The sequence below is a fragment of the Nylanderia fulva genome, unplaced genomic scaffold (assembly GCF_048542155.1).
Source record: "Nylanderia fulva isolate GAGA-0341 unplaced genomic scaffold, ASM4854215v1 Scaffold11, whole genome shotgun sequence".
Lineage (NCBI taxonomy): Eukaryota > Metazoa > Arthropoda > Insecta > Hymenoptera > Formicidae > Nylanderia > Nylanderia fulva.
In genome coordinates, this window is record NW_028189302.1 from 4,702,868 (window position 1) to 4,724,362 (window position 21,495).

Sequence of the window (21,495 nt, forward strand, 5' to 3'; positions counted from 1 at the left end):
CTACATTTGTGTCTTTCCGAACGCGGATTCAATGGCAATTGGCAATTCACAATGGCCGTTCTCGCTCGATTTTCGTGTGATATATAATTCGCGTATCGAGGCTCGCATCTCGTCGTATTTTCAGCTCTTTCTCCCTGGATCGATTCGTTTCGCCGTCCGATCGCGATCGCGCTTACAATTCCATCGATTATCGGTCGCGGACGCATAAATATACTCGTTTCTCTCCGTTGCCACACTATCTCGCGAACGATCGTCTCCGCGAGATCGTACAATGGCCGATGTGGAGGGAAAGGAGGCGAAGAAAGGAAAGAAGGGAAAAAAGCTGACCGAGCTCCGGGTTATAGATCTCAAATTGGAGCTAGAACGTCGCGGCCTGGACTGGCCTAGGTCCGGCAACAAAGCGGCGCTTCTCGAGCGGCTGTCGAAAGTAAGAATGCATTCTCCTTCCTCCAAATCGAGTCCTTCCCCGAGTGATTCGGACCCTCCGAAAAGCTTCTCGCCATATTCGTCCTATTGATTTAGCAGCAGCGTTTTATCATGGGCCGCGATTAATCTTTCATTACATTTATCGCGCGTACAACTCTTCAGCCACTTTAACTTCGTTTACACGATATTATTTTTTTTAACTACTACTAAAGTGTTGAGATATGATGCAATAGGAAAGGATTTTTTTTTTTTTACCGTGCATACAGGTGTTTTTATTGATGAGTGTTTGTTAAATGTTGAAATAAAACATTTGTCATATGCAGTTATGTCAAAAAATATTGTATAAATCATATAAACAAGGTTTAAAAGATTGATTTTCTTTAATAGTAATATTATTTAAACAAGCATGTTTTATTCCATGTTCTGATATTACTGCAAGTACTGAAAATCTATAGTATATGTAACATAAACTATAGCATTTCGGTACTGGCAGTGAATATCGGAACAGCCTTAAAATATTGTTTGTTGCAGCATGTAAAGAAAGTTTAATTTGCTATATTTTTTAGCTACTAAAGTGTTGAGATATGATACAATAGGAAAGATTTGTTTATTGCACATACAGGTGTTTTTATTGATAGGTATTTGTTAAATGTTGAGGTAAAACAATCTGTCACATGCAGTTGAGTAAAAAAATATTTTTAAATCATGATTTAAACATGGTTTAAAAAATTTTCCTTTATTAGCAATATTATTTAAACATGTCCTAAAGTACTGTTTGTTGCAGCATGTAAAAGAAGTTTAATTTGACTAATTGACAAGCAAGAGTAAAGTAATGTAATTTGCTAGTGCTTTAAAATATGCGATAATTGTTTTATTATTAGTGCATTTTAATATGTTAATTGTTAGTAATATGAGTATTGCATAAAATATATGTTGTAGATACAGTTAATAGTACATAAACAAGGAGATACAATCAAAGTGATCGATTAGCTATGAACTTTAGTTGAAATTAAATTTCTAAATATTTTAATTCATAATAATTATTATTATTATTTGTAAATTAAAGATGAAATAATTATATTTAGGCCATATCAGACGAAGGAGAGAATCCTGAAGAATATCTTATTGTACCACCTGATGGACCATGTAAAACTGCTCCAAGAAAAAATAGTGGTATATATATTTTTGTGCATTATAATTAAAATAAAATTTAAAAAGTATTTTATTTTAAATGTAAATTATGTATTATATTAAGATAAAAGATTTTATTATTAATTAAATCTGTTTGTTGTTATAGGAACTTCAAGTCAAGAAGAATCTACTGAATGTTCTGATAGTCAGAAAGAAGAAAATATTGATGGACAAGAGAATGTGGACAAACTTAAGGGAGAAATTAAGCTTATGACAGAGGAAACTATTGAAAAAGAAAATGAAGAAAAAGAAATTTCTCCTAGGAAAGAGGTAATTTACATACTTATTAAATATATAATATAAATTAATGAAATCAGAACATTTTTCTTATATGCTTGAAACTGACAATTTATTTTGTGATATTTTTTCATTTAGGAATTGCAACCTGAAGCCAAAAATAATATCAATAAGGAAGAAAGTCCTAAACAGGAAACCAAAATTCAAGGAATTAAAGCTACAGCTGAAAATGTGCAGAATACTGACAAGAATGAATCAGAAAAAAATAGTACTGCAAATCAATCCTCAAACGCATCTGCCACTGTTGAAGCTAATGGAATTGACAATGAAGACTCTATTAATTTGACTATTGGAGAAGATGAAGAAAATCTCCTCGCTGAGGAGGTAAGAAAAGTAGACTTTTCAAAACTATTACATAATGCCTTTTAAAATTGAAAGTTATTTTCAAATAATTTCTAACATTTTTTTCATTACAGACAGAATCTCACGACAGGCACAAGGGTAAGTTTTTCACTATTTATTATATTCTAACTTAGATGTAAGACTCCAAGGGTACGAAGGGTAGCGATATTTGTATCTGCGGCATCTCTCAAGTAAATTAGAGCGAAAGTGCCAGCATCAAGAACAAGCATGTTCAAGTACAAACCGCTCAATCATCTGGAACAAGGGCAATGTCGGAATCATCCATATCAACTTTCTCCTCGTCCTACGAGCGTCAGTCTTTAAGCTTCATCAACTTCATTTCAACATCTGGATGCAACGTAACCAACTGTGGCATGATCATTGAAGCGCAAGCTGGCTACAGATAAGGTGCTTCGACCGGGATGAACGCACGGTGATCGAGATAAGGTTTATGAATCGGGATAAAGTGTACATCTCCCGACATCTCCCCAGGCGCTGTTGTTGGCAGCAAAAAATGCCATGTATCCTATAGTCTTTAAGTTAGTTAACGCTAGAATTTGATATACACAATTACATTAATTATACCTACTACATAGAGCATCGCTGGATCTCTCTTATCATCAAGTCACATGGATACAGGAAGACTCAAGTGTATATCAGCGAATATATTTTCCTCAGAATATAAATTAACACAACATGTCGTTTGTCACATGAGACCAGTATCGTGTGCCTCGACGAGTAGCGTGTAACATAATACAGCATATTTTTCACGCGTGAGAATTAATCACGCGTAAGAATTATTTTTTTAACGTAGAGAAATGCAGATTCTTGAAAACGAAAAAAAAAACATGTTCTCTGCACTGATATATTTTTTCTTTTTTCTTTTCTTAATTTCTCGTTGTTTGAAGCCTTTATAAATCAAAGTTTTATTTATATAAAGATACAAAGTATTTTCTTCTGGTAGCTTTAAGACGGGTTTAGGTTCTCTGCATTGATCCTATGTCGAAGATCGGGGTTTATAATATCGTGCAAGCTTCACATCGTTGCTCGCTGTGTGAATTTCTTAGTGACTTGCCCAAAATTCATGACTGGAAGTACAAGCCACTAAAACAGGAGAGATGTTAGGCGGGAGGGAGAAGAGTCTGGAGATTTGCAGAAAGTGACTATGCTACCTTGGTTGTCCCTGCAGATGGTGGAGAGAAGAAGAAAATAGAAGAGAACAGCAAGAAGGGAGACTCTAAAGGCGGCGGTAGAGCGGAAGCTGGTGCCAGCGGCAAGGAAGGGACGACGTCCGGTGCGAACGTTGGGATGAAGAACAAGCAGGACGGTGGAGATGGAGGAAGCAAGAGGTTGGTCTCTCATAAAGCTAAGAAGTACGGTTCGCAGTACTGTGGTACGGCAAACTGGAAATGTCTCACTCACTCACGACTCTGCTAGTGATGTTCTACTGCTGCATAACCGTGTATCATCGGGGCGATCTCTCTAACTCTCTATCTCTGTACCGTCGGGACAAAATGTGGATTTCCAAGATGAGATCATTCACGTCACACACGCAAGATTTACCTTTATTCCCTTTTCTTAAAGTCGAGAATCTTGGAAGTTACTCTTCCAATCTCGTGTGCTCTAGGCTGTAATTCTTAACTCTGGCAAGTATGTTAAGTAGTCGAGAACTTGGCTAGCAAACTTAAACGAGTCTCACAAATGTCATATGTTGCATTTCTCTCATATATCTAAATAAAGGTGATTACATATACTCTACGACGTGAAAAAAAATATATAAAAAACCGGACGAGTCCCTGTGTGCTGTGTTCCTTGCAGAACATTTGAGAGACGACAATTCCATCGTGCGTCGTGCACACAAAGGACATTAATATCCTATGCTAAAAATTACATTTGGCAGAGCGTGCTTAAATCCTCGTACTGTCAAGAAGCGATCCTATTATGTATCGAAGAAATCCTACTACCCTAATAAAAAGAAAACGCGTAAGCGTTTTTTAAAAAACTCCCGGCAAGAAATAAGTCAGAAGAACTATGCAGATGCTGATTTCCCTTTTGTGGACTTAGAGCTGATAAGTGTTGCCGCATGGATACAATTTCTTTATACATGAGTGATGAAAATGGATGAGCCGAGAATACAGACAGTGAATACATATTAAATAATCTAAAATAAAACTGATAATGATAACAATGGTGTATGAGTGAATTCTAAAGAAAAAAAATCTAGGTTGTATCGCCTAAAAAAATATAAGAGTTGCTAGCCAAATTTGTGTTCTTAACATAGTTACAGAGATACTTATTAAGCCTCGCAGATTGTATAGTCCTAATTAATTCGTTATTTGTAATCGAATATTACAATTCGCAATTTTCTGATGCAATAATGATATTATCTCTTTCAGTGCGGAGTCTAACAATAAAAACCAGAAGAGAGACGAAAAGGGTAAGTTTTATACATGTTTATTTGTTTTCGAATGTGTATATTATTTTAGATCTATAATGTTGAACAGATATAGTAGCTGTTAAAATTCTATTAATGCATAAGCATAAGTAATAATATTAATAATCATAAAAATATATATTATGTTTTGCAGATAAGAAGATATCTCAGATCAATCCGAGCGCAAGCAGTCGCAATTTATGGGTCTCCGGCTTGTCGTCCAGCACTCGCGCTACCGATTTAAAGCAGATTTTTTCCAAGTATGGCAAAGTTATAGGCGCAAAAGTGGTTACCAATGCGAAAACTCCTGGTGCAAGATGTTACGGTTACGTCACGATGTCTTCAAGCGAAGATGCTGCAAAATGTATACAACATTTACACAGGACCGAACTTCACGGACGCGTCATATCTGTGGAAAAGGTAAAGTTTCGATTTCCTAGTATCAGTAGAAAGCTTATTCTTATTATAAACTGTCATCAGGCAAAGGGTGATACGCAACAGAGTCATATACGTAAACGAGATACTGTTAATGGTAAATCGGAAAAAAAAGATGAAAAAGAAAAAATAAAAGATCATGACATAAATGAGAGAAAGGAGAAGGAAGCTAAAAAGGAAATTGAAGAGAAGGGATTGGATGCTGGTAAATATTATATTTTCCATAAATAATTTTTATTCTAACTTTTAATAACAATGTAAACATCCAATAATTATTACATTTGTTTAGTAAAAAAAACTGATGAAAAGAACGAAAGCGCCGAATCCAAGAAGATTGAATTACAAGATAAGAAGGAAGATCCTTCTAAAGAGTCTGATTCTCGATCGACGAAATCCACGAGTAAGAAACCGGAGAGCGAGAGAGGAAGACGTGAAGAGAAACGGATTCGTACCTGGGACAGAGATCACCGAAGTCACAGTCGGTCTAGGAGCCGCGAAAGACGGAGGCGCGATGACGTTCTCACATTTGCGAAGATCAGAGTAAATATCTTCATTGACACAACAAAACTATCATCGATAGACCAAGAAAAAAAGTATAAAAGGCAAAAAAATCTGAAATTTTTAGGAAGAACGTGAACGGCAAAGATTGCGCGACAGAGAACGGATTCTGAGGGAGGAAGAGCGCCGAAGACGAGAGGATATGGAGCGTCAACGAGAGATAGAACGTAGGCAGCGAGAAGAAGCCGCGCGTTTGGAGAGAGAACGAGAGAAGTTGAGGCGAGAGAGGGAGCGGATCGAGCAGGAAAAGGCCGAGTTGCTACGACTCGAGCGTGAACGACAGAAGCTCGAAAGGGAGAAGCTCGAGCGCGAGAGATTGGAGCTGAAGAGGCAGCAGATGCGTCTGGAGGAGAGCAGACGCGCGCCACCACCGCCGTCACTAAAGAGATCGTCTACCGACAGAAGGGACCCGCGAGACTTGTACGTGGAACCCGACAGGAAACGAATGAGTACAGAACATAGTCGTAGACACAGCCCGGACAGAGTAGTCGACAGACGGAACGAAATGTTAGATCGAGTGTCAGATAGACGAATGGATCCCTCGCCTCCTTCTCGATACGAATCTAGCAGGTAATTTTTTTCCTCGCTCTCATCAGGTTCTTTTCAGCTAAACTGGCTGCACTAGTTCAGAGCTATCTCTTCCAATATGGAGTAAAAAAGAAACTCAATCAATTTAGCTAAAATGAACAGACCTTTTATTACTTGATTATTGTTAAAAATGCATTGTGAAAGAATTTTCTTTAATATATTTTCTTGCAACAGATAATGTAATAATGAAAATAATGGAATTTGTTTCAGATCTGCTCAGGATTTGGGATTAAAGAAAGAATTCAAGCGAAGTAGTGATTTCTCGTCGCGAAGCAGCCGGCCAGACAGCTTTTCCGATGTTTCTCGTGGAAGAGAAGTTATTGTACGACGAGAAAGTTTGTCCACTACATCCTCGTCCATAGATCCGCGACAAGTTAAGGAAAGGTACTTGTCATATTATTGTATAAAATGATTAAATCTATGGTTGAACCTTTTATCAGTCTAATCGAGTCCTTGTTTTGGACCTCACAGGTACGATCGTCCAAGTACTACGTCCTATACTCGCGAACGCGAAGTACGACGATCCGAACCCGAGACGCATCGAACCTCCAGAGACAGTCATACACGATACAGCGATAGTTTCAAACCGCCGGGCTCTAACACACCACGTAAGTATAATAAATTGCATACATGCGAAAGGTGGTGTTAAGGGGCTTTATCACAAAACTGTTTTATAATTGATCTTGTCATGAAATTTCTTTTTCACAATATTTTTATCGCATACACAAACTGGCTTCTATTTCTATTATTTTTTAAAAATTAGATTAAATTTTTTTAAATAATCCTTTTCTTTTGTATACATATAGGATATTACACATTTTGAGTAAGAGTATAACAGAAAATATTTTCATAAAATATCTCTAGCAGAGATACACATGACCCATTGCTGCAACATAGGCTTAAATTTATTCTTGTACATTATCTATTTATGTATTTTTGATTTGCATTCTTAGATACATAATTATGATAATATTCAAGTGAGATTAGATGGTGGCTAGATTACATTCTAATTAATGAAACAATGATCATAATACGTAATAATTATAAAAAATTAACGAAATGTTAAAAGTCTACGAACACTAAAGCTTAATTTTACTGAACTTAATAAAAATAGTTTATATATGATCAAATTAGATAAATATAGAAATATAATAAAGACATTTTTTTCTACAATTTATGTATCATAAACAATTTTGATAGCATTTTTATTATAGGACAATAATATTTCTTTCATGAGACATGGAAGAGTACATAGAATTATAATTGCAAATTATAAGTGCCAAACGTTTTCAAAATACATACACAATGATTTTTGTAGAAACATTTATTATCCCAGTTTAAATCCAATTTGTATTTTCTTTTACAAATGTGTATGCTTCGTAATAAAAATTATACAATTTTTCAATTTTCGTTGACTTTCATTGTAGTTAGTTGAACCTGATATCAGTCTTATGGTTTTAAAAAAGAGAGTATAAAAATACAATTGTATAAAAATTTGTTTAGCCTTATAATTATTGCAAGATATTTAATGTGAACAATATAATATGATTTTTATTATAAAGCATACCAACTAATTCCAAAGTTTTATTCAATATAAAGCCACATTTGTAAAAGAGACTTTTCACAATCATCTTAATCTTACAATTAGTAAACATTTTAATGATTTTTTTATATCTTGTACAAAGAAGAAATATATATTATTATTATGATAATGTATGTGTTTGTGGGTTTTAAATCATCCTGGTATATATGCTATTGTTTTCTCGATGCAGGTGAAAGTCGTTACGTAGAAAGCAATCGTACACCGAGCGGATGGCATTCGGGACCTACATCCTCGAAATCGTTTAACTCCGTGACGAGTAGCGGATCTCGCGATCCCCGTGGCGAGCCTTCTAGCTGGAGTTCTAGGTCGTCCGACAGCGTTAATAGGTACTTTATTTTTTAACATACAACATCGAGGGCGTAACTTTCTTTATCGAATCCTTGATAAGTAGCGATAAAGAGCGTAATCAAAATACGAGTACACGACACAAACGTGCTGTTGTAGATGGAGCAACTCGAGTAGCATGGGAAATACATTGCGGCATCCGATTCCACCGACGTATCAAAGCGGACCGATGCAATCCATGGGACTGACCGCACCCGGAACGGCGCCTTCATACGAACGGTTTGATGCATATAAATCGTCCATGCCTATGAGAAAATATTGATTATCCGGCCGTGTGAATTTTCACCTACATCACGTATATCTCATTCGAATGTCCGTACGTTTGCGAAATTCGTAGAAACATTCTTTGACAAGTGTAGATTACACTTTTAGTGTGCGGATTGATTTTATGTATAATGTGCGTTTATTTTCAAATTACAATAGACTGTAAATTATTTACTGTTATGCGAGTTCTTTATAGTCTTGGACGCGTATAAGGATTCTTCTCTTTTGATTATTGAAATATTATCCGCACAAATCGCGCCGATATTTCATAATATTGTGCTTGATTCGTATGATTATATATATATATATACATACTATCAATATTGATATTTTTTTATCGGAATCTACAAAATGCTTGAATTTCAAGTCACATCTCGTGCATGATAATGTCGAAGAAGAACACTTGTCTCATAATCTGCAATTACATCATTTCTCTTCTGTGTCCATTCGGCGTGCAACACGAAACGTTTCTAACAATTTCTAACGTAATTATCTAACGGTAATTTTGTACATGTGTTAATAGATTCTACGATGTGTCATCACAAAACAAAATACAATTATTTTACTTCTCTATCAGTTTGTAAATTGCTATTTGATTTACAAACATTGATCGCCTCGGTCAGAGCTGTTTTCACTGGAAGTGATCGATTTTAAAGAGAGAGATGCTATAAGGCTATAAGTACATCTGTTTATCTTAAACTAGTTCGTCCTAATAGAATGTAAAATGAATGAGGAACGATATATCGCATAATTGTATTCTTAAGACCTACTCTCTTTCTCTCTCTCTCTCTCTCTTTCTCTGAATATATTGGTGATCTGTATATTAAAATTCCATTACAGAGGATAAATTATATATGTTGAATAATGTGGTATATACATATAGCGACGCTTTATACAACAGAACACACGAACTCGATGTAACAGAAACTATCACGACGTAAATAAATTTAGGTAATACTACGACTTGTATACGTTCAATTCACTTTTTCTCTTTTTCAGCGTAAAAAGAACTAAAGAGACTTTGCCATCCCGAATTATATCCCGAAGATTTCGCCGGAAACTTCCCTTCCTCGACAATCGTTTATCTTCGCAGCGGGCTTGAGAAACGACGAGCGATAACATCCGGTACACGCACCTGTTAAAGACGAGACTCCGTGACATTTCTATGTGACGAATCGTCATTGAAAAACGGATGGAGCGGCGAGTAGTAGAGGGAGCACCACTTTCCCTTGAAGACGGCAGGGAAGACCGGCGCCTCGGAGAAAGAAGGAGAAAGAACGGGAGAGAGTGAACGCGCAAAACGATCGCGGTCCACCGTCGAGAGTGTAAAGTGTGTCGAGGTCTTTTCACGGACAGTTCGTCGTGGATCTGTCCCGTGCAACCGCGATTGCACGCTTCCTTCCTTCTGTTCACGGATCATTTCTCCTTTTTACTTCTTTCTTATCTTACCGCTTCGTGTGTTCTCTTACGTCGCCGACTGTGTCATTCTCTCTCTCATTCTCTCTCTCTCTCTTTGTTCTTTCCGCCACTCGACGAATCATGCATAACTCGTCGATGCTCTCCCGCTGATCACGCGAAACATTCTTAGTTAAAATAGTTCGGCGTCGCGGCTCTCGTACCCCGGGTACAGGTTGCACAAATACTGGGGATGTCCGCGGGACAACAGGTTTTCCTCTTTTTCTAACGGAGATGTCATCGCCAGCGGTCCTGAGTAAGTGAAATCCTCTTTTGCATCTGCGAGTGCGCATCTCAAAGAGTATTAGGAATTAGACACGGAGGGATGCGGAAGGCAATGTGTTTTGAAGCTGATGACACTCTACGGTACTTGATAATCATCTAGTGAATTGGTAATTGACGATAGGACGTCACGCGCGATAGTGACGGAATTATTGATATACGCCTGAGCGTGACCGGTAGCTCGGATTAGTTTTCAAAAGTGAAAACTGTGTTGAAATTGGTATGTTAAGTGCGCCGATGAAGACTGTGGGGTAAGAAAGCGATCCACATTTGCATGCCTTTTCAGTAATACATATCTGTGTGTAAGATCGCTTTCTCTAAACATTCTCTAAATCGAAATTCTTTATTTTTCATCTGAGAAAATTATTTCATCTACGTGAATCTGAAAAAAGTGTAATATATGTCAAAACAATGCTAAAAAAATAAAAGATTATAAAATAGAATTAAAAACTCTCTTAACATACAAACGAATCAAATAACAAAAAGAGAAAAAAAAATAATTAATTTAAATATAATTTTTCAAAAAATATTTAAAAACATCTTTCAAAAACTCGAAAAACACTTCTAATTTTCTTTTTACTGTCGACTTTGCATATCGTGAGTTTATTTTCACTTGTTATAAATGCATTTAGCTTGAAAATAGTCTCAATCATATATTTATAAATACTGTGTCTCATGCAAATTCTCACTTTCTCATTAATTTATCACTGCAAACTGTCTAATGATACAGAATTTCGGCAACCTACTAAGATACAACGGAATTTCACTCTTCAGTTTTACTTTTCAGAGTTTTGAAATTCTTATAAAATTTATGATATAATTAAATTAAATTTTATATATAATTCTATTGTTATATACAATGTAAAAGAATTGAATTCTTTTTTCGCTTATATATGTATATGCAAATGTATTTTTACATATATATTAATATGTAACTTTTTTAAAATGAACATTTTCTGTGGAAGTAGACTGCCTGAATTCAAGTGTCGTAAAATGTTACATTAAGAGAGACTTTATTTGGAGATTTGAGTGCCATAAAACGGTTTATATTCGGACGTGTTCCCCTTTTTTTCTTCTTCATCGAGGTGTCGCAAATAAAACTGCGGATAACGCAGGTATCATGCACACATAAGTGCCCAGCATATATGTATCTGGGTTACTGCGTGGGTATGTACTATGTATTCATATACGTAATACATATATACACATATAATGTGACACAAAGAGATTGAAACTTAGAAAAGAGACGCACTTTTCCTTGTCACGAAATCTTAAATGAAACGTCTAAAAAGCGACAAAATAATACCTTCATATAACAGTGATTTAGACTATTGTATGAAAGTGTTATTCTATCGTTTCTTAAATGTATAAATTTATTATTAGATATACTATTTAGGACGTATAAAGTATTATCGCTCTATTTATAAAACATCTCCATAGAATTCTTGATTTTTTTGGGATAAGAAGAAAGTTATTATCCTTAAACGAAAATGTCAAGAAATAATGTAATTATTTGTAGCATACTTTTTGACTAATTTTTAATCTTATATATATCTTTATAAAAAATCAAATTTTTCAAATTAAAATTCTTAAGGCTTTGAATTTAATATAATCCTATCATTTACCGGAATCATTTTATATTAAAATAAAATAAATTTAAATCAAAAGTATCTTGACATTTTTGTTTTAAAAAATTGAAATTGAAATCTGTACTGAAAAACAGATTCGATAATTTTTCGGAAGATAGAAAAAAGTCTCAAAAGTCACCAAAGTATGACACAGATTTATATCACAGTTACACATCATAATTATACATCGCTATTGTTTACAGTAATAATAGCGACATAATTATAATGTATAACTGCGGTAATCTCGGTCGCACACGAGAGACAAGCATACAATTGCAACTTTGACGTTATTCAACCCGCATGCATGTTTGCGAGAGTTACTCGGATAATCCAGATACACGTGTTATCAGAAGAAGGGGTCCTTGTAACAACTTGTACAGCTGGATTTCCCCCTTACTATTTCCTCCGAAGGATAAATCTTTGTCTTTGTCGCTCCTCCGACATATCACGGTGACGTGAATCAGTGAACGGAAGAAGAAAGGCACACTTTCACGCTGGGCAACTTTCACCGTCAATGAGAGGAGACCCGCGTTCATAACCAGTTTCCGAAGGATCTTGCTTCCACACGATCTGGACACGTAATTTTTTAATTATATACATTTTATTCGATCCCCCGATCCCGGACCTCAAGGCTCGAGGAAGTGTCATTCGCGCGTATATGATTTTTTAAGATCCCGATCTGTAATTTAAAAAAACATTTCCCTCTTAGCAAGTAGGTCACGATTGTTACTTCAAAACTGACTGTATTTCTTTTTTTTCGAGACCATTAATATAATCAGCCATTGTCTCGTTCCTTCCTTTGTCTTCAGCAAGGAAAGATATGATTTTTATTTCTGGAATTAATCAAAAGCAAGTCGAAATTGTCTCTATATTTCATTAATATTTTATTAATTATAATAATTTTATAAATTAAAATCAATTTAAATTAATGATAGATTAAAAGCAAGGGAGGATCTGATTTTTATTTTATTTTGGAATTAATCAAAAACAAGTCGAAATGTTCTCTATATATATATTTGCGTCGATAAATCAATGAATCGAGTTTTAAAACCGGAACTAGATCCTTATCGAAGAATCATCCGTTGACGAAGATCCCGGACTCAAGGCGAATTAGCATCTTTCTTTTTCTCGCGGTTCCGGGAGGTTCGACGATGTTTAACGCTCGACTTAATTTCACCTAATTAACGAGAGAACGGCCGATGTATGAAACAAGGTCGAAATGAAACGCGTTGCGAATCCCGATCTAAGATAAACTCTAATCAAAGTATCTCAATACATAATTGCGGTATTAATTAGAAACACCTGCGAAGAATATACTCGTGGTATGTCGGCGAAATTTTCTCCCGTCCACGTCACTCATGTACCTTTAATTATCACGTATCTTTAATGAGACTTCTACCTCTTGTAATAAGCGTGACCACATTTTCAAATATTACTCATTTTTATAAACATTTCCTCTTCTTCATTTTAGAAAGTTTTTGACGGATCTGCGAGCGTCCAGACTCCTCTCTCGCGTTTATCCCGAACGAGGCATGACGTACTTACTTGAGATTTCGACAGATTTCTGAGAAAATCGGAAAGTCGGATATGGCTGTGCATGCGTTTCCATTTCTTGCATAATGCGATACACGTCTGTTTATTATGGACGACGTGTGTTAAATCGGTATTCCCGATGACAGATTATTACGAATGACTTCGTAATTCTTCATGAATAAACATGGAGATAATTTTCGCGCGTCCGCAGCATCATGGGGATCTGAAGTTTTTATATATCAATTTTAAACGCAATAGAGAAATGAAGAAAAAAAATAAAAATAGATATAATTTAATCATTAAAAATTAGAATTAATTCTTATATTTAAACTTTTCTTGTATCAACTAAATGTACCTAACTAAAATGAATGACAATAATAAATAAAAATAAAAATAAATTATGCAAAATAATAAAAATGAATAATTTTGAAAACGCAAAGTTAATAATGCGCAAAATAATTTTGTAAGTTGTATGCATCGTTTCATATTGATGCTAAATGCATTATACAATAGATTGATAAATTATTTACGTGAAATTATGTAAGATTATGTCTATAATTCACATTTTAATAATGTATTCGTGTTTTAGGCCTATGTATAATATGGAGTCTATTTGTCGGCTCCATCTCGTATACTGAAGAAGTTGTGCATTATCACACTTACCGTAAGTAATTTTCATCCTGACAAGACACGTTTAATGTAAACGTCATTCGTAATATATGATCACCTTGATGGGTCGTGTACATCATCAATTATCGACTATTTAAATCCATCTGGTGCGTCTCGAGACTTCTGTAAAGGAAAGTAGAGCGTAAATGAGACTGTGATTTATCAGAATAATCGCGATTGTATCACATTAAGTGATACACTCGTGATTATATTATATGATTATACAATTTTACAAAATTCTGCACGATAATGACGATTAAACGAATAAAAAAAATGAATAAAGCACTTTCGCTTCGTCGCGCTTACTCTGTTTACTTTCATTACTAAATTATCTTTATTATTATAATGATTCTACTCGCTTCTGATTCATATGAGGTAATGTCGCAATGCAGCGTACGGATACAGGAACTCGTACATCTCGCCGACGAGAGGATGGCCGCACTCCTGGGATCGAGCTGGACCGAGCAGATCAGACAGGCCGATATATCGCAGGGACACGCAAGTACGTCCCTACACGCAGCTGGTGAAGGTCGAGCAAGAGCAGAGCGATCCTTTGGTGACCATCAGCGAGACCTTGGGCGCCTTAAACACCGTGGGCAACTATATCGTCAATATGACGAGGGGCGTCGAGATCTCGAATTATCCGCCCAAGGAACTACCCTCGGCGTTGTACACCATCTCCAAGAATATCTTAGGTAATATACAAAAATCAATATATTATATGTTGCTTATTTTTTCTATTAATTCTTTGCGAGCTAGTTAATTATTAATTAATTAATAATATATATATATAAATTCATGAAACTTACTCTTTTTCTAGGTCGCAACGTGACAGATAGCATCGCACCTTTGGTGCGCGGTGTCGCATTGCCACTAAGACAAACGATTACATCCTCCACAAGTGAAGCACCAGTTCAAGAGCAACAGCAGCAGCAGCAGCAAACTGCGGAAAAACTGTCGAACAGAGACAAGGAGTCCACTCTATCCGCGTGCACAACGGCCGAGGGTGCACCGGGAAAGTGCCAGGATCTCAGCAATTGTCCGCAATTGTTACTCGATCTCACTAAGCTGAGGCAATCTTTGTGCTTTAAGAGTCTATTCGTGCCAGGAGTTTGTTGTCCATTGGATAAAGCTGACATTCCCTCTATTCCTATGTAAGTGAAAATTTATATAATTTTCTGTGAACGAGATTTCATCTACACAATTTCACATATATATTTTATAACAAAATCTTTCCAAACAATTAAAATAGCTCATTTATTGTCTCGAAACTTAAGCAAATGAATATTACAGAAATGTCGGTGGAGATGCGATTTCTGGAACTGACAGTGGACATTCTCCACGACCACCGATTCGACCCACGAAACCCCTTACACCACGTCCGATTCCGTTGTACCCGGTAACGTCCTCGACTATAAGACCTACGACACACATCGTTTCATCGTCAGACTTATCGAGCAATAACACGAATGGCTTCGAAATGATCGGAACGATCGACAACAATTTTATTCAAGACGATGACGGTACATTTTCTCGTATAACACGTTCAAAAATAATTAAACTCTTAATGATTTCCTCCGCGATATCTTTTGCCAATGAATAGTTAAGAGCTTGGAAACACTTGTAACTCCCAGAAAAGAATATAGAGTTTTCGTTTGTTTGTAGAATGCGGAGTGAGAAATTCGGGAAAATACCGTGTGGTCGGAGGCGAGGAAGCGTTGCCCGGTCGTTGGCCCTGGATGGCGGCGATCTTCCTTCATGGTTCTCGACGAACGGAGTTCTGGTGCGGAGGGTCTCTGGTAGGACCGCACCACATCCTTACCGCTGCTCATTGCACTCGAGATCAGCGACAGCGGCCGTAAGAAACGTTCCAATAATAGCTTTAATCAGAGAACTTTAATTAGAAAGATAAAAATTAAAAATATATGTATATATATATATAAGTATTTCTAAGATATATTTCTTAATATTACAGCTTCGCTGCTCGTCAATTCACGGTACGTCTTGGCGACATCGATCTGGAAAGGGATGACGAACCCTCATCGCCGGAAACCTACGCGGTGAAGGAGATCCACGCGCATCCAAAGTTCTCGCGCGTCGGGTTTTACAACGACATCGCCGTCCTCGAGCTCACCAGACCAGTAAGAAGGTCACCGTACATAATACCCATTTGCTTGCCGCAGGCGCGATTTCGCGGGGAACCGTTCGCCGGCGCCAGACCAACTGTAGTTGGTTGGGGCACTACTTATTATGGTAATTAATATCTCTCTCTTTGATTGATTATATAGCTGACACAGTGTGTAATTTAAATTTTTATCTCATGCATATCTAATTCAGCAGAAGCGTTGAGAATTAATCTTTTGATCAAAATATAAACAAGTTTAATTAAAATTATAATTAATTTAATTAAAATAAAAATAATAAAAGATTTTTATTTTAAAAAATTACTTCAATTTTTCCTTCTCTTTTCTCTCCGTATTCGTGATAAATTTGATGTAATGAGGATGGTGTAACAGGTGGGAAGGAAAGCACCGTTCAACGACAGGCGGTCTTGCCGGTCTGGAGGAACGAGGACTGCAATGCGGCTTATTTTCAACCTATCACCAGCAATTTTTTATGCGCCGGTTATAGCCAAGGCGGCAAGGACGCGTGCCAAGGTGACTCGGGTGGACCACTGATGCTGCGAGTCGAGGGTCGATGGACGCAGATCGGCATCGTTTCGTTCGGCAACAAGTGCGGCGAACCCGGTTATCCGGGCGTGTACACGCGTGTCTCGGAGTATACCGATTGGATTAAAAATAATATGAAGTGACACCACACGAGGACAACACAGGAGTGTAGGGAAGAAGCGGTACCTATATATATTCTTCTATAAGAATCTGTAAAAAAAATTAAGATATATTAGCATGTATTCGTTTCTACGAGACTGAATAATTTTTCAAAATTAGAAATTGATTTAAGATATTTGAATAATTTTTCTAATTATTCTATTACTTGCAGGTTTATCGCACAAAAGTATTTGAGGAAGTTCATCAATTCGATGTTCCATGTTAAGTAATGTGTTAAATGCCAGGATGCTTTGGCGCATAATATGGATTTGTAATATATATGTACTTTTGTTTTTTTTTTTATAATTTTAAAAATTCTACGTGAATTAAATAACGTAAAGACACATTTCTGTACAACGATTATAAAATATCTATGATCTTAGAAAATGTCAAACTGTAACATATACTTTATACTTTATTGTGTGCCGTCGTTTTTATATAATCTATTTGATTACATTTATAAATATACAGCTTTTCCTCGATATTTTCTCAACGTATGTGTACATAAATACAGAAATATCTAGCATCCATATCTTTGTCGAACGTACAAATGTGCTATATATACATATATATATTTCTTTGAATAACTTATAAATAAATTATTATCATTATTTATGTATATAATATATAATTAAAGCTCTATACACATAGAAGATGTACTTTATGAATCTATTTCTTTAATTTACCTATAAATAATAAAAATAGTGATATATATATATTCAAAAACATATGAAGAATACATCCTAGTTGCATATTTTAACTACCTAAATTAATGTGTCATTAAAACTTCAAAAAATTAAATATTAAATTCGTAGTGTTTTTATACATATCATAAAAAATATAAGACACAAATTAAGATATTGTCGCAAGGCCTCATCAAAATGAAAATAAAAAGTGTTTCTGATAATAATTTGGAAAATATAAAGCAAATGATCAACGTAGCACTCAAAGACTCTGGTTAATTATTTATTTATATTGTCTAATATATATTATATTATATAATGCATTATAAAAATTGCACCATTTAAACCATATTACGACTTAGATCAAATAGCAAAATTGCACCAAGCCATCTACGAAGAATGGTACTTTGAGAAAATGAAAGAATTAAGAGATACAAGAAATAGAATAAAAAATGTAAAAGATATTTAGGAGATTAATTGATTTTCAAAAAGCTAATATACAAGAATAATGTTGAATATAAATAAGAATGATACATTTACAGGAGGTACCATCATGTCCCTCAAACAATTTAACAAAGAATATATCGAACGGAGTCGATTTAAGGGATACTCAAACAGGGAAAACTAAGAAGAAATTGAAAAGTAATATCACTGAGCACCAAAATCAGGAACAAAATAAAGGGTTGTTGTTGTTGTTATATAATAGAAATATCTTCAAGATTTCTTTTCAGAAAATTATGAATATTCGCTATTTAATATATAAAAAGAAATTCACGTTTCTCTATAACAGAAAATTAGCCAAGCAAATGAGGAGAAAATTATCCTTCGAGTCTTGGAAGAGGGGAAAAAACTTGATATACAGAAAACTGCTGAAGAAAGCGGAGGAACAACAGCAACGAGAGTTACAGAAAAAATTAGAAGAGATCGAATGTAAGAAAGCTTCTCAGAAGGTGGGAATCTTTTCATTTGTATCATCTAAATATTAATATGGACATCTTTAAAATATCTCTAATACTCTATTTTTTAATTCCTCTAAGAGTTTCTTTAATCTTCAGGCATATGCTCAAATAATAAAAGAAAAAGAAATTCAACAAAAAAGGAAGCTAAAAGAGTTACAAATGATTCAACAAACAAATATAAAAATTCTGCAGAGACAAAACGACGAAAGACGCATTATTAATGACCAAGCTTTCAATGTCTGGAAAAGACAGAAGAATATAATGTTAAAAGAAGCAAAGTTAATAATGATGTAATATAAATATATTACGTTTGCGCAGAATGTCATTTCTATATATTTTAGTACGTATGTACATATATTCACATAGGGAAAATGCGTCTTATTAACAATTAAAAAGATCAATGGGACCAACAACTCTTATGGAGCGACCTAGTACAATTTGACTCGTGGTTAGATCAGCTGGATAGTGTCTTAAGCAAAAGATACTTTTGGAAACGTCATCACCTAATACATTGATTCTATAGTCAACCTATGTATTACGATGCTACATATAAATGATATGTCAAATTGCTACAACAAATGTTGTATAATAAATTGTCTTTCATCATTCGATAAAGTCATCTCTATCAAAATTTTGAAATTACTATATGTTAACTGCAAATTTGATGAAAATATTAAGTAGCACTTTATGTTGTGTCAACACTTACAATAAGTTAATCTTTAATATTGAGTTTGTATTTCTAAATAAATATGATTTTTAAAGAGAGACTAGATTTTTATAAAGATTGCAATGCTCCAATGAAGCATAGCACTTTCTACTTACAGAAACTTGTTTTATATATACATATTTGTACAGGGAGGCACGTTGACACATTTCTCTGTACATCAAACATTTCTAATTTCATATCTTCTTTTTATCATTATCCTTCAGATTATTTAACGCTTTTTGAACTAATACACCTAAATTTTTTGGAAGACTCATTTGTATCGACTGCAATTGATGCATAACTTGACTCTCAGCTGAAGAGCTACACTGTATGTTATTCTCATTTGTTATAATGTTGTTTTCCTCAATATTATCCATATTACAATTAGTTGTGTGATCTAAATCATTAAATTCATTATCACCTGTAAAAAATTATAATAATGATAATATGTAATAATTATACATTAAAATTGCATATTAATACTCACATCTTAAATCAACATTGGCACTTGTGTATCCCTCCAAGAGTTTCATGGTTGGTGACTGCACTGCACTGTCCAATTCACAAATCCTCAGTGCCAATATTCTAAACAGCATAAATATATAAATTAATTTATATAATTGCACAAATTTGAATACAACATAAAACTATTTACTTATTAGCTTTCTTCTGATGTGCTAGAGCCAAAGTTTTATCATTTAAAGCTTCTAACAAGGCAGTACAAAGACATCGTAGATCAGTAACAGCAGCAGCAGATTTCTGCGGTGGTATATAAGAACTTTCCTGAAGAAGTTGTTCAACTAATAAAAGTAAAAATTGTTTCTTTTAAAAATTTCTGGCAAATGTCTTCATATACAGATAAACACACAGTTTACCTTGTTTGTGAGTCATGACTGTTCCAGCAGCAGAATTTACTCCTAACTTCATATTTCCTTTAGCCCTTTTACTATCCAACATACTCTGAAAAAAAATTATATATATCACAAATAATCATAAATTAATGTGCAATAATTTCTTCTTTAGTCAATCTACCTTGTACTTTGACAGAGATTGACGTGTAAGTTCTTTCTCTTCAAGCAATTGCTGCAATCTTTCTTGTAGATATCTAAAATAAATTTACAGTAAGTAAAATTCAAATATTTAGCTTTAATTATAATTATAGGTTATCATTAATTACCTATTTTCATTAATAAGAGCATCCAAATCAACTGGTTTGGAAGCACTCAAAGCTTTAGATAGCTCATGATTCAAACGATGTGCCTTACACTTAAAGGCATCTCTTTCCATCTCCAGCTCATGTTTCTCATCTAGTACTATTTGAAGATCTGTTTGTAACTGTGAACACTGTAGAAATCAATGTTATTCAAATAACAATACATCTTGTACATACATATTTTGAAATATAAACCATAACAAATAATTAATTAGATGCTTTCTTAGGTAATGCTTGCCTTTAAATTTAACTTTTCTAATTGTTCTATCATTTCCTCCCTTTGATGCATTGCTGGCGCAAGTTGTGCATCTTGCTGCTCAACTGGTGTACGAGTACTATTTGTACGTAATGCCTTAATATCACCTTCGGCATCTGCTAATTTTTGCCTTAATGTTTCAACTTGTAGCCTGAGGCATTTATTTTGCTCTCGTGCTTCTGTCAATAAATCCAAGGTTCTAAAATCTTCATCTGAACTGTAGCATCTGCAAAAATATTTACTTGCTTAACTAAGAAGAAAGAATGAGAGAATGTTAAATTTTGTTCTGAAATTGCTTACTTATTTGATTCTTTGGTTTCACACATCTGCTTCCTCAAATGCAGAAATCTTTCCTGAATTTGTTCTGCCATTGATTTAAATTGATCTCGTTGCGTCCTACATTGATCTAATTCTTGACTCAACAGTAGAACCGCTTCTGACTTCATTTGCAACTTCCTCTTTAATATTGCCTAGAAATATACATGCAAAATGTCATTTCGAAATAACCAAACAGGTAAAATCTCCCAAGCACATATTTAACTTACCCTGGATTCTATATCAGCATCGTTAGCGCTATTCTTTAAAATATTTTCAGATTTATCTTCCATCGTATCGTTCTTAATTGACAGCTGTATTACAAGACGCAATAACCGTTTTGACACATTTGACAACTGCCCACAATATTTTACCTTTTTCTTTTTACAAGAGAGTGCTTTCAGCTCGAGAAAATTATTTACATCTAGACTTGTTATATAACAAACACAAATTTTAATTTAAAACACCGATTTGACAGATTAAAC

The 21,495-nt window shown here is 34.8% G+C and overlaps 4 protein-coding genes across 4 annotated transcripts; 3 read left to right on the forward strand and 1 right to left on the reverse strand.

Annotated features, from left to right (window-relative positions):
• The first annotated feature begins 21 nt into the window (after window positions 1-21).
• Window positions 22-10,595, forward strand: LOC114936868 (uncharacterized). The gene is made up of 16 exons (XM_029310202.2): window positions 22-427; window positions 1,512-1,599; window positions 1,724-1,887; window positions 1,993-2,238; window positions 2,331-2,355; window positions 3,446-3,605; window positions 4,653-4,693; window positions 4,845-5,110; window positions 5,171-5,330; window positions 5,415-5,665; window positions 5,751-6,253; window positions 6,482-6,655; window positions 6,743-6,879; window positions 8,044-8,200; window positions 8,319-8,438; window positions 9,483-10,595. Exons 1-16 carry the CDS (start codon window positions 272-274, stop codon window positions 9,583-9,585), a joined length of 2,751 nt encoding a protein of 916 aa, XP_029166035.1. The 5' UTR covers window positions 22-271; the 3' UTR covers window positions 9,586-10,595.
• Window positions 10,135-17,489, forward strand: LOC114936869 (clotting factor B). Its single transcript, XM_029310204.2, has 9 exons — window positions 10,135-10,194; window positions 13,971-14,045; window positions 14,443-14,745; window positions 14,871-15,204; window positions 15,344-15,573; window positions 15,716-15,908; window positions 16,026-16,303; window positions 16,567-16,901; window positions 17,051-17,489. The coding sequence occupies exons 1-8, from the start codon at window positions 10,173-10,175 to the stop codon at window positions 16,860-16,862; spliced, it is 1,731 nt and encodes a 576-aa protein (XP_029166037.1). The 5' UTR covers window positions 10,135-10,172; the 3' UTR covers window positions 16,863-16,901; window positions 17,051-17,489.
• LOC114936870 (coiled-coil domain-containing protein 149) lies at window positions 17,276-21,364 on the reverse strand. Its single transcript, XM_029310205.2, has 9 exons — window positions 21,241-21,364; window positions 20,996-21,165; window positions 20,678-20,921; window positions 20,404-20,570; window positions 20,259-20,331; window positions 20,102-20,186; window positions 19,882-20,026; window positions 19,714-19,811; window positions 17,276-19,647 (listed from the first exon to the last, which is right to left on the reverse strand). The coding sequence occupies exons 1-9, from the start codon at window positions 21,301-21,303 to the stop codon at window positions 19,421-19,423; spliced, it is 1,272 nt and encodes a 423-aa protein (XP_029166038.1). The 5' UTR covers window positions 21,304-21,364; the 3' UTR covers window positions 17,276-19,420.
• Window positions 18,341-19,129, forward strand: LOC146724959 (uncharacterized). The gene is made up of 2 exons (XM_085486832.1): window positions 18,341-18,511; window positions 18,617-19,129. The coding sequence occupies exons 1-2, from the start codon at window positions 18,368-18,370 to the stop codon at window positions 18,812-18,814; spliced, it is 342 nt and encodes a 113-aa protein (XP_085342958.1). The 5' UTR covers window positions 18,341-18,367; the 3' UTR covers window positions 18,815-19,129.
• Window positions 21,365-21,495: the final 131 nt, after the last annotated feature.